General features: G+C 34.8%; 1 protein-coding gene across 1 annotated transcript in view; it reads right to left on the reverse strand.

The window, feature by feature from the left end:
• DNTT (DNA nucleotidylexotransferase) overlaps positions 1–14,116 on the reverse strand; it is a 74,207-nt gene that overhangs the window by 45,725 nt on the left and 14,366 nt on the right. Inside the window, exons 4-7 of the mRNA XM_054276577.1 lie at positions 10,353–10,523; positions 8,992–9,063; positions 6,209–6,332; positions 4,979–5,111 (exon numbers count right to left, since the gene is read on the reverse strand). Of these exons, the coding sequence (XP_054132552.1) occupies positions 4,979–5,111; positions 6,209–6,332; positions 8,992–9,063; positions 10,353–10,523 (500 nt within the window). The remainder of the gene's footprint in view (positions 1–4,978; positions 5,112–6,208; positions 6,333–8,991; positions 9,064–10,352; positions 10,524–14,116) is intronic.

Consider the following 14,116-nt stretch of genomic DNA (forward strand, 5'->3'; position numbering starts at 1 on the left):
AAAATAATTTGTATAACAACACTTCGAATACATTTACTCCAAGAACCTGAAAAATTTGGTGTTATGTCAGGAATTCTAACCTCATTGCAGAACATTTACAGCCTCCAAAAGTTATTAGGAATATCCAATATCAAAAGGTCAAATGGAGCTTTTTATCAGGATCAGAACTTGTGATCAGATGTTCTGTGATTTATCAAGAACTTCAGCCAGAATTCACATGACAAGCTTGATTAAATAAAGCACAAAGTCTTGTGTATATTCCAAAACCTGGAAAGTGTAATATTCTTCAGACATTCAATCTCACAGTCTCTCCTTTATAAGCATGTGCCAGCACAGTTAGATAAATGTGATTCTACATGCCATATAGAAGTCTTATTTCTGAAACAAAGGTGCCACAATAACCTTGGTTATTTATCACTGCATGAACCTGTAAAATAAAAGTGTTTCTTTGTCTCAGCTATTTCATCTTATCTCCAAGATTGAAAGAAGAGATATCTTTAAATTATTTTCTTGGTACAGAACAGGAAAGAGCAGAATCCTGTCCCGTGTCATTACTTTATGCTTTCCTTTGCCTTGTAGGAAATGTCACTGCACACAGGAAAGAATTTTTTGCATTGTAATATCCAAAAGTGTGGCAGTGGTGCCTGACAAACACAGTCACCATGTCCTTTGCTCTCTTCATTGCTTTTCTATTAATAATTCTTATCTACAAATGTTACAGAGTATCAAATCCTCATTTCTAAAAGATAATAAAAATTCAAGCAAGGAGATAGTGATCTACACTCAGGTTCATGTTAGGACAGAATTAACGATAAGAGAGACTGGGAATAAAACTTTTTGAAGACTGATACAGTATGGAAAAATTAACCTCCCATAAAGATAAAACAAGACAAGATACACTAGTTATTCTACAGGATGCAATACCCAAGACACTTGAACAGCTTCTTCAGAACTGCAATATGAAAAATTACCCAAAACAAAACCTCTCCTTAGTCTACTTCACTTTCTCTAAAGGCTAAGGTTGGAGAAGCCAACAAGAGTGTGCCTAAGTAAATATTTGAGAAATTGACAAGTGAAATCATAATACTAAGAGGATCTCTAAATAATTTTTTAAAAAATAAGTGCCTATAGATGATATGGCAACCATGCCCTCACACAGAGAAAGAACTCTACTGCTGCAGAGCTAACCACAACTGTTACATCCAGCACAATAAAACTGAATCCTAATTTGTAAATAATGTGTGAATCATATGGACAGGGCGCACAGAAAACCATTCTGAAACCATAGTTCTTATATATACATATATAATATTCTTATTATGGTATGTAATTCTTATTCCAGATCCTTTTCTGAACTTCTCTAGCCAAATTTGGAGGCTGTGGGTATCAGTACTGAGATATGAGCAACCAGTAAAGAGACTGAAACCATAAACTACATATAGGATATAGTGTTTCCTCCAAGCTCTTATGAAACCTACAATTTAGATCACATATGTGGGCAAAACCAAGTATCAGCACCTAAATCAAGTTAGTTAAAACCCAGGATCTTACAGAATACCATAATGCTCCAGTGCCTTGTCATTACTAATGACCCTACAACAATGCTAGTATTACTATTAAAGGCATTAACGTACTGCTAACAGAAATAAAATATTCTGTAACATGCAGTGATGTCCACAAAATGAATTAATGCCGTTACTACAGAAATGTCCTTAATTCTCTTCATGGAATAAAATTACTCTTTTAATATCCACAGGAAAAAGCAGTTGTCAGGTCCACAATTTAACTCATTTAAAAGTGATAACACACATTAGCCTAAACTATACTCCTATCTTGGATATAGCTGGGACAAGTGCATTATTTATCAGGGATGTTGCTGATTAGAATAAGGGGTTTCTTCTCCCCATCCCAAGGCCCCTGTTTATGTAGGAAGGGATACTTCACCCTCGGGGACTTGTGCAACCTATGAAGTGCTATTCTCCACTTCAGAATTTGTCTCATTAGCTTAAATCACAAAATAAGAAAGGCTGAGCACTGAAAATAATACTATGCCAATTCAAACAGACTTTGCAAATTCAGTCTTTCTAATAACGTTGTCCATGGCATGATTTACATTGCACTATCAGCATCTTTGATTCTTCCTCTGCAGTCACCCTCCCTGACACCTTACCTGAATAGAAAATGAAATACCTTCCACACCATGTGGGTGTGATTTATTTTATAACTACAATTCCTCTATTTCTCTATTTCCATGCATTACAATGTTGCAATTTCTGTTTCAAAATGACCCAGATAAGTGTTGGAAAAGGTTGACAGAAAAACAAAAAGAAAAACTCTCCCAACATCTCAATTGAAACTATACCCACTGAAACTCAAGGAATGTTTTACAGCAGTTCCCATAGGAAAGCAATGAGGGATAAACTTACCTAGACTTCATTAATTTATTAATTTCTGGTCCTGAATTATTTCAAAATAGAAAGATATGAAGGGTTGCCATTATGATTCCTTTATTTTTTACAAGACTAGGAAAATAAGCCATACAAAAGGTGAAAGATAAATCAATCCAAAGAAAAGTCCATTAATAAGTTTGCTGGGATTTAAAATAGAACAAAATCTATCAGTTACTTTACCTTTTGTACTATGCTTCTTAATTTTGATTTGAAGAATTTCTACATCATCAGATTTCTTGACATTTAAAGGAAAATATCTAGTAACACAACAAATATATGCACCCATGTGTGTACATAATAGATTTGGGGAAAAGAATGTAACTTTCATCTTTCGCTTCTATTGAATCTCCATAGCTGCAGACCTCTATGGAAGTTCTGCTTGTTTTGATCCATCCAGTTCTCCTGCATAGTAAGGTTTATGAGACTCATGACTTTGAACTCTCCAATCAAAAATCTGGAGGAAAACAATCAACTGTTAATTTCTTCCCAAGTTATGAAAGAAGACTACAAAGCAAGGCAAATCTGGGTCCTGGGTATATCATTCAGAGCAATCATGAGCTACTTTTCCTCTTATAACAGCAGTGTACAGGGTGTAGAATGAGGGAATTGTTTAAATGATACAGCTTGCGTATTTTACAAAAATATTTATATAAAGATGAAAGGAACAAAAAATAATTTGGTAATTGAAAACTGTGAGCTACTAAGCTTACACAAACTTCTTGCTGGAGAGCATTTCCACTACAGGAGACAGGCAAAAAAGAATGGATGTAGTCAACCCTATTGCAACTCAGCAATTAAAATACAGGGGCCTGAAAGAGGGATCTCAATCCATCAAGTTATCTGCAAATCCTGCACTGCAGCATTTCTTTTCCATGGGCTGGTAAAATACCATTAGGACTGACATATTGAAACCTATTGTTCAATATATTCTTGTACAGTTAAAGGCATGTAATTAGTACACAGAATTACCCAATAGTAGGCATCAGTAGGTACTTAAATAATTTCTCTTCTGCCTTGCTACACTCATTTAGAGATACAAAAGCTTATTCTTAATAAAAAGGAAAATGGCTATCATACCTCCCCACGACAATAGGCAAGACTAAAGGCTTTAATTTGATTTGTGAGAGTCAAACTTTGCAAACTATGCTACCAACAAAGCTCACAAATACATTATATTAGAAGAAACTGGGACTTTTCAGTAAATAACCCGTAAAGCTCTGAGCCATCTAGATGTGTTAATCAATTACATCCAAGTTACCAATAACACAAGGTCCCTGATTTGCATCAGTGGGGAGAGTCTCCTAAATAAAGATTCCCTTAAACAGAGACTCTCTTGAGAGACACCACGTGTCCCTGAAACAAAGACTCACAGAATGATGATATTTGAGGTTTTGAACATAAAATTTCACCTTGTTCCTAAACCTCTGGTCAGGGTTCCTACTTAGCCTAATGCTTCTTATTGACCACACAGTTTTATTGAAATTATGTAGCTGGAGGGTACTAACATTCCCACAATAAATATGGGATATACAAGGAATAATTATAAATATAATGAAAAGGGACAAAGATCATAAAAATATTCAACACAATCGCTGAACTGTAGAAATTATAAATTATAAAAGGTCTTAATTTAGTACTGGATTGAGTCTGACCTATCTAGGTTTACAATATTAAAACACACAGGTGTTACATTAATTATTAATATTCTTCTGTCTTTTGCTCTCATATCAGTTTTAGATGCATGAGAGTCACAGAATTGTATATTTTGAGTTTTATGAGAATAAGTATCTTTCAAAGATACTTTTATATTTAAAATATATTCAAAGTCTTACAAAGTATGACATTCTGCAGTAAGAGGCAGAACTGACTACATTTTTTTGGTTTAAGAGCATAACATGTAGAACAAGGAGGACATAATGGGGGACTGGGAATAGAGCAAGGAAATCAGAACTCCTGAAGACCATTCCCAGTCTCAGTACTCTGTTGTGTGGCTGTAAGAAAGCTCTCAAATAAGTGGTAAAAGAATAGATTTTTCTGAAAAACAGCTTTGGGTTTGGTTTTGCAGAGCAAGACCAAAATTATTTGTAATAAAAATCAACCAGGAAAGGAATTCTGAGATCATCCCATTTATACAGATGTTAGTATATATTTAATTTAGTCAGTGCTTTATAGTCATTTTAGTAGCTGTTTATTCCAAGTATAGCTCTAACAGTGCAAACCAAGACTGCTTTAAGCCTGCCTTCAAGCATGGCCTTACAATAGTCTCAGCCTTGGGAATCCAGATGCAGTAAAACTAACCATCTGCAGCAACAAAAAACAGGAACCTGGGACTGTCATAGAACTGCTCTCTCTCCTGTTCAAAAAAAAAAAAAAAAAAAAACAACCAAACCAACAAACAAACCCACAAAAATGTTGAAAACAAACTCTGATACTTTCCCACAAAGCTTCTTTGATTTTTCCAAGACACAAACATCCTTTTTTATGCACCTGCATAAAACAGCCAAGTGACCTCATTTTTTTTCACTCACCTCCTGAAACCACCAGTTATGGTGACTAAAGCATCTGGTAGAAATGTACACACAGTATTCTTGACAATCAAGCTCACTGCATCTGCCTCTGCCTTAGACACACAGCTAACAAGGTCCTCATAGTAGAGAAGCCCTGGAAATCAAAGGGGAAAAGTGCTGATCACTCCACAGAAACAATAAAATATACACAGCATTATTCAAGGCCCAAATCACAGGTGGGGTGGGTACAAGACAGCCTCAGGGCAAAGACAGCCTCTTTCTTCCTTCATCTTTGTCCATAGAGTTTATGTGTATTTTTGTCATTACAATTTGTCATGTAATTTGTCAACACAGCAATCACAATAATTTTCCACTTTCTTAGGACCTGAATACTTATAAATTATTCTGATTTCCCTATCATCTCCCATCAATGGCATTTTTGAATGAACTGTTTCAAAAGGCAGTCTTTCCAAAATAATGGTGGTCTACACAAGTACAGAGCCCAGAAGTATGTGAAATATCTCAGCTATCTTATTTCTGATCATAGAGCTTGGGTTGAAAGTACCCAGTACGGCAGCTTGCTTCACATTTGAATATGACATGTAAAATAAAGAGGGACAAAGAAGCACAAATACAAGAAATTCGATCCAAGGGAGCCTAAGGTGACAAATGTAATGCAAAATAAAGTTACATTATTTTAATGTCATATTATAGAATGTTTTCCTTAATGTAACTCATTTCTTTGTTTAAATTAGTTCATTTATTTAGGGAAACAGTGCATACACACAAAATCTATGGGGAAGGAGCATTACTTGTGATCAAGTTTAACATTTTAGATCTAAGATATGCTAGGATTGTAGAAAAAATTTTAAAAGTACTTTATTACAAGTCTAGATTTATCAGTAAATTAGGGCTGCCTTAAGGGAGACAGATCTCCTCTGAAAAGTAGTTCTGGGCTTTCCCAATTTTGTAATTTTTTCACAACCCATGCAATAATGAATCATTAATAGTTTTGTGTATAAGAGATTTCATTTGGTATCTGTGCAAGCAATTTAAAATATGCATATTCCTATATTTTGAATGACACAATTTTTAATTAGGAGCTCAGGTGGTCCAAATATTTTCACCTAATAATTCAGTATTCACAAGACTGCAGCAAGAGAACAGAAATGAGCTTTGCCTTCCCCTGTGACTCTGCTATCAAGTTCTTAGACCACTGAGATACACGTTTTTATGACACTCTCACCTTACCTGCTTTCTGCATTTTTGACAGCTTCAGGGTCTTGTCAGCTTTTACCTCTTCCACAGTTCGCAGACCCATTCTGTACCATTTCTCAGATGTCTTCACTCCCACTCCAAAGACTGAAGTGAATTGCTAAGGTCAGTAGAAAAACATTTCAGTGCTGTTTTCTAAGGCAGTAGTGAATTAATAATAAGTAGGCAACAACAAGGTCTCTCAGGGAAAGCAATGGCAGAGTTAAGCCTACACTGAAGAAAAATAGTGTGATACAAACCTACAGGTTCAGCTTCCCTTCTTTGCATGACTACATTCAACAGAACTGGTTTTATACATGGGCAGCTCTCATTAACATGAAATCCAAACAAAAATACAGCAGTAGTCCCAGCACCTTTATATCATTTACTAAAATGTACACTTTTAACTGAGGTTTGAAATAAGGGTAGTATTCTTTATTTTTACTCCATTTCTTAATAGAAATCAAACGGTGACATTAGATAGCTCGATTCCCTGACACTGATGGGATAGAACAAGAGATGTCACAACTTTATCTTCAGAATTTGACTGACATTATGGCTGTGTGCTATATGCACTACCAGCTCTCAAAACAAAAAAAAAGGCCAAAAAAAACCCAACCAAAAAAATCAAACAAAAAAAGCCAAAAAAGCAAAACATCAAAATAAACAAACAAAACAAACAAAACAGAATAAAAACCAAAAACCTACACATCCCCGAACAAACCAAGAAGTGACACACAAAAAACAACCTAAAACACACCAAAATCTTCCAGTCCACCAGAAATTTTTGTGTGGTCATATTCCATCTATAACAAAGTCATATTGTTCACTAAGTTATTATCCACAAAAGGATGTAAAGCAGAAGCTGTAAGCATGATTCACTGGATTGCTATCTCATATGAAAGAAGAGGGAAAACTTTCATGTTTGCCTAAAAGCATGTTCTTTATGTTCAGTTTGTCAATGCTGTAGCTCTCCACCTTGCATTGTACTTCTATGGAATTCGATGAGTAGCTGTGTAAGACATGAATAACTGCTCTTTTCCATTGAATCTACAACCTCTGAATCCCAAACATCCTGGCTTTATTTTGTGGTTTTGTGAAGATATTAATTCCTTTGAAATAATTAAGATTTAAAAGTGAAAAATTAAAATAATTGATAATATTAAATAGGAATTGCCCTACATTTTGTATATAATGTGTGAAATTACCTACTCTTTGTCTGAATCATGGGTGCTTATAAAAGGATATAATTTTTTAAATACTTTGATTTTTATCTCTTAATGTTTTTGCGAGTGCTGAAATATTTTCGAAAGGGTCTATGACTGGGTTTTAAATTATTCTAGGAGACTTAATTAATGCTGAGACAAAGAAATAAAGAAAAAGGATTCTATACACCCATAGTTTTAGGGGAAAAAACAAAATTGTGGCTTTTTCTTTCTGTACTTAGATCCATTATTATTTAGCATGTTTTTAGATGCTAGAGATGCTGCCAGCTGTGCAGCACAAGTGACAGGGAGTCCATTTCTTTTCAGCTGGTGAAACCCATTACACAAACTCACTCTCTGCAGCACCCACTTCTGTCAGTTCATGTCCCTGCATCTAAAACATTGACTGTAATTTAATTCAGTCATTTGATAATCATGGTCCTGGGGCCAGCAGTGATCTTTCGAGCTGTGATAAGTGAAGCAGCAGGTACCAGACCATGCTAAACAGGAAAATCTAAGAATTCACTAATATGAGATTCTTCTCAGAATCTCATAAAAAAATCAGTGGAAACAACTGGTCACAACTAATTTAAACAAAATGTTGAGATGTATGCTCAGCTAAGAAGTAGAGCCACCTAAGTTTGTTGTAATTTTGCATGTGAAACAAGGTATAAAGCATATTTGAGATAATTTGTCTCCTAATAGGTTTTTTTCTAATCTCCAAGAGATTTTCTTAAACCCTGAAGATTTAATAGCTGTTCCTCAATTATGCTGTAATGCAATCATGCATTAATAAGCAAGACTGCTTCTTGAATCCTACTATACATGTGAATTTACACCTCTTTTTGAATATCGCTAGAGATGGCATCAACAGCTGTCACTGAACACCCTTCCATTGCAGGTCAGAGAGAATGGAAGAGCCTTTGGATAGCTGAAGTAAAAGTGAGTGATAACAGGGAGAATTAAACAATCCTTACTCTGTTTTAATTTTTCTGAAGACTGAGTATAGAGATCAAAAATGCAGATAAAATTTTTAAAAATGTTTGTTCATCTTGCATGCTTCCAATGGAGAATTCAATAAATATTTCAGTAATGGGAACTGCAGTATTTATGTGGTTTAGATTCCCTGCAACAATGAAGTTGTGTGAATAAGGCTCTACAACGTGCCTAAGGAAGAAACAGTCCTCCTGCCTCACACAAAAGAAAATTACAATAGATCTGAGTCATCTTCTTCATCTGGTTTTTTCTTAATTCCAGAATAAAATAAAGTAATTTTAAAAGTATGAACAGCTGAGGCAAAAATGAAACCAACATCACATTAAACTTACAGCAAAGTGTAAGTTGCATTATATTACTTAACAGCAACTATGTATACATCACATTAATTAAAAATAGAAAGATATTTCACATTATTCCTTGTCACTGTTTCTCGCTATCCCTTTCTTTTTATTCAAGACCTATCCTTCTTTGTACTAGATATTGGTTTTCCCTTTATAATAACATGGATGGCCTTGTCCAAGTTCTACTAAAGGGAGGAAAATTTTTAACAGCAGCAACAAAACTCAAAGGATTTACCTTAAATGCCTTGTACCGCTCATCATTTAACACTTCTTTAACTCTAGAACTCTCTCCTTCCTCAATAATCTCCTAAACAAAGAAAAATATTATTTGTTAAAAATAATTAAAAACCCATTTTAAGACCTTACTACAATTACAAGATTTAGTGAAATAATCTAAAATCAAGTTTTATCAATATTTATTAATCAATAAAGAACCCCTAGCAAGCATATTGTTTTATTCTCTTATGATCAAATTCTGCAACCCTTCTAAAGAAAGAAAATTGCTGAAGGATGAAGGAGAAACTGGAACCACAGAATAAATTTCACAGTCCTTACTTACTCATAAATTTACTCAAGGATGAAGTAGAAATCGGGACCATGGAATATATTTCACAGTACTTATTTAGTCATAAAGTCACAGCCAGAAAGCAGTTATTTATCACAAGCTATCAATGACTTGTCCTGAAAATTAGATTTCATTATTTGGTTACGTTTTCTACTCTCAAAAGTAAGACCATTGCAAGAACGAATACCTTTTTTCTGGAGTGTACATTTCTTTTAGTCTTTCTGATAAAAAATTAAAAATAAAACTAACAAAGAAAACCACCAATAGCACCCCTAAAAACCATCCTATTTTTTGTGGGATCCCCATTGCAATCCCAGCCCCCACACAGGAAGTACTGAAAGCACTTCAGAGGGTGCATTCTTAACTGGTGGAATGGGGAAATGAGGAGCCAGAGCAAAGCACAGCACTCAGCAATGACCCCTGAGCAGCTGCCTGCTGGAACAGCAGCACTCAGATGTGGGTCCTGAAAAGGCTAAGAACTAAAGAAAAATGCAGGGAATACTCCAAGTTCCAGTAGGAATGTAGAGTTCATCCATCACCAGGCTAAAAGGCTCTGCTATAACTATATATAACTTGCTATAACCTAGCAAGGTAAGATTTAGCATTAAAGTAGTAAAATATTTACCACTTCCACAAAAAATATATTTCTAATAAAGCATTCAGGTGAGTGAAGTGATGTTGCCAAGGGCAGAAGTCACATGAACAAAATTATTAACAGTTTAACTGTTGCATCGAAATCAGAGTGAGTCCTTAGAAATTCCATGCAAAGCTCATACTGCTTTATTTATTCCCTTGTATTTATTCACTTGTTACCCTCATTCCTAAGAGTGGGGGTTCCATGACTGACCCTTGTGTTATGACAAAAGGTTTCCAAAAATCATTTCATTCTTAGAAGCATAGATAACACATTGCTATTACAGGAAATGCAGAAGGTTTGTACACACACAGAGATGTGTCAGTGCTCCTCCCTGTGACCTGTAAATGCTGGCCTGTAAAAGAATCCATTGGCAAATAATTCAGAAGTACATTACCTCAATGATATCTCTGACTTGGTCTCCCACGCAGGGCAACCCTTGGATATCTTTCATTCTGGTTACTGAAAATGGAAGAGATTTCAGCAAAGAAGCTGCCCTTAAAAATTCCAGGCAGAATATTTCATTTTCTTTGAACTCATAATTTTCTGCCATTACCTCAAAGGCATCCTGGGACAGGGTGAGGTAGAGAAAAAAAAAAAGTTAAAGTTTAATAAAAGCTTAAAATACTCAGTATGCTCTTTAGAAAGATTACTTTGTATGCTAATTCAAGAATTACTCCTTTTCACTACATAGAAAAGATAGAGTTCATTAAAAAAAAGCAGACCAATTTTCTACCAACTTGAAGTTTTCCAGGTATCATTAAAACAGTATTTTAGAGCCAAGCTTGAAAACATTTTGTGAGGTTTGCCTTCTGTATTCTATGTGGATCTTATAAATCAGTGTCAAATAGAGCCATAATTTTTAGAATTATGCCCAACCATAAGTAATCCAGCAGATCAGCATGTAACATCTGCATTTTCAGACACAACCAAATAGGAATCTGTGGCAGTACTGGAAACCACCTGCATCTTTTTCAACACGTAGCCATCCTTCTACTTGGTAATTCAGGGAAAAAATTCTCCTTTTCTTCATTTCTCAGATGTATAACTTTGCAAATAGAAACACATTTTCTTTATGGTTTGGTTTATTTAACATTACACTCAAAAATACCTGAGGAATGTCCATACAGCTGGTTTTTTCCTAAATGATCCAAATGAGGTCTATGTCCCTTGCAGAATATATTAAAAAATATTTATATTAACAGCAGAGAATGAGGAATTTTTTTGTTGCTTGCCACTGTAGAGTATCAGCTTTTGAGAGGGAACCAATGCTGCAAAACCATCTTCTTGATTAGAGTGCTCAAAAAATCCTAGAATGTTTTTTCTCACTCCCAAAAGGCAGCTTCTCACATGCACATCTGAAGTGTCCTACACTGAATAATCATGAAGTGTTCTACACTGAATAATCAGCCCTTGTAGTAATTGTGTCTGCACATCCCAGCACCAGCCCTGCTGCACAGAGGTGGCAGCCCCTTCCCACTGCCAGGAGGGCAGCTCTCAGGAAAGCTGTGTCACCATCACTACTAAAAAACACAATCACATGAAGCATTTCACTCAGAGGCTGTTGATAGTCAGCAAGAAAATAGAATCAAAGCATTTTTATGATTCTAGCTTACATTTTTCAGTGTTTTCCTGCCTTTGTGAAGCTCATTAAGCTGTTTAAAATAAACAATTAAAGAGTATTGAATATTCATTATTCTCTGTGCAAAAAACCACACTGCCTGCAAATGCTGCAACTAATTATAGGTCTTTTAATATAAAACTGCTTTTACCATTCTTTTTACTAAACATTTCTTTATTAAAAAAAGACAGCAACTGGACTTGCTGTCTATTAAACAGTATAGCTCATATTGAGTAATATTCTAGAGGAGAAAAGCATACAAAAACCTAATATTATTTAATAAAAATCTACAATCTAATGGATCTCTGGTGAAGTCAACTTATGGTGATATAAAAAGGAAAGTTATTGACCATTTATTCTAAACTATTATATGTCTTACATGAAGCACCTCACCTTCACTTTATCAATCAGATCAATATTCAGATTACCTGTTTAAAAAGTACCAGCTTAATAGGAAACTAAATTTCCAGAGATTTCCAGCACATTACAATTTCATTATCTTCAGAGTACTCTGCAGGGTCTGCTCTAATTAAATATGCAACAGAGCTGGGCTACATTTCAGTTCTTCGGTTATTGAAAATTTTACTTCTGTCTCTGAAATTGTGGAATGTTTGCTGGTGAGACTTGGATCAGGCAAAAATGTGGGGTTTAAATGCACTTTTAGATTCCAGTGGATCAGATCCAAGACCCACTAAGATTTTGCTGAATTGTGTTAAAAATAAGAAAGGTGACAGATATAGACAGGAATTCTGATTCTCATTTAATATCTGGTATTTAAGAACTAATAAGATAAAATATCATTAATTTCATCATCAAAGTTACCAGTAATCATCTTATATATGCAAAAAATGCAAACTGAAATATTATAAATACTAAAAATCACTCCTGTGAAACCAAGAAAAAGTGCAAGATTCTCAAATAATATATGAGAACAATTCTCAGAAAAAAATAATCAGTAAGACCATGCTACTTTCTGGCTGCTGAACAGCTGACCCAGTAACATTCAGCCTGATTATCAGAGCACAAGTCATGCAGAAAAGCAAAACAAATTAATGGTCCCATGTGTTATTTCATACTATTCTCAACAACAATGTCAGAGCTGGTCCATTGCTACTTGCAAAACAGTCTTTAATAAACTCAGTTTAAGACTCTGCTAGAACAGAAATTATAAATATTACACCAAAAAAAACCCCATATTTTAAATCTAAAACCCCCATATTTTAAATCCAATCTGTTTTGTAAAGAATTTGTTACATCTTTATGGAGAAGGCACTTGTCTTACAGCCATGCCTACACTCACAACTTTCTGCCAGCTTGGAAAACTGCTCCACACCTCCCTGCCATTGTTTCTCTACCATTCACTCTCTATTAGGACTGTGAACACTGCAGGGCCTGCATGCTTTCACAATGTGCTTGTACAGCACCTCTCATAAAAAAGGCTCCTACCTTACTTGAGTCTGCAAACATTACTGCAGCACAAATTAGCTAAAAGAGCCAAAGAGCTTAATAGCAAATTGTGACTAAAATCCGCAAAAATCTTACATGGTATGTGTGTTTGAGAACCTGTTATACTCAGAACAGCAATTTGAGTTAAATTGTTTTCCCTCTCAGTCACTCTTTTCTACTTGTTTATTTAGTAGGTTGCAAATCCAAAGGACAGGTCCCACTACTCATTACATCAGCATCATCAGTGTTTGATGATCATTCAAAAGCAACCAAAGTTTTAGAATGCAGCTTGCATTCAAATGATTTTCCTCTCTCTTCCACCTCTGTAAATCTCAATTTTGTATGTAGGTAGGAGGAGATATCTGGCATGTGAATGACCTTTGTATAGGCTGAGAGAGAGAAAAGAAATACTTCAGGTGCTTATTTCAAGAAGAATTAAGCAATTTAGGCCAACCTGAATTATTGAAAAAAGTTACTTCCAAATAAATGAAATTACTCCTTTTTGTTCCGTCTGATTTTTTTGGTTTTGTATCTGGACTGAAAAGCCCAACACTTTCCCAGATCCTAAGATTTTATCATGTTATTTTACATCAGCTAGAAAAACAAAGGAGCTGAGAAAGTAACAATTAAAGCATAATGTGCATGATCTCAGGGTCCCTGCATAAACACCATTACAAGAAATAAACACATTAGTTCCAGTTGCTCCTCATATTAAGAAACAATAACAAGTTCATTTCTTGAAACAGAGAGGAATTCATGAGAAGTTTTAATGTTATTCCACATTATAAAAGAAAACAATACAATTTTGAAAAAAGGTCTGCTGACACAGCACAGAAATGCAGTTAGAGTGTTAATCACAAAACAATGACCTGCATGATAGATACACTGAGTAATAAGAAATATAAAATACATATATTACATACATTAATATGGTCAAAGAAAGCAACATAGATTGATGTATCACACAAATTTAAACTGCTGAAAAGTAAAGATGCCATTGTACTCTGTATTTTACAAAGCACCTTCCCATTTATCTTAAAAATCTGAATACATATTTACTCCTTAGACCAAACAATCAATTATTTTTGAATAGG

Source organism: Melozone crissalis, unplaced genomic scaffold (genome assembly GCF_028551555.1).
Source record: "Melozone crissalis strain CALT ecotype California unplaced genomic scaffold, PUWL_Pcris_2 ptg000019l_1, whole genome shotgun sequence".
Classification (NCBI taxonomy): Eukaryota; Metazoa; Chordata; class Aves; order Passeriformes; family Passerellidae; genus Melozone; species Melozone crissalis.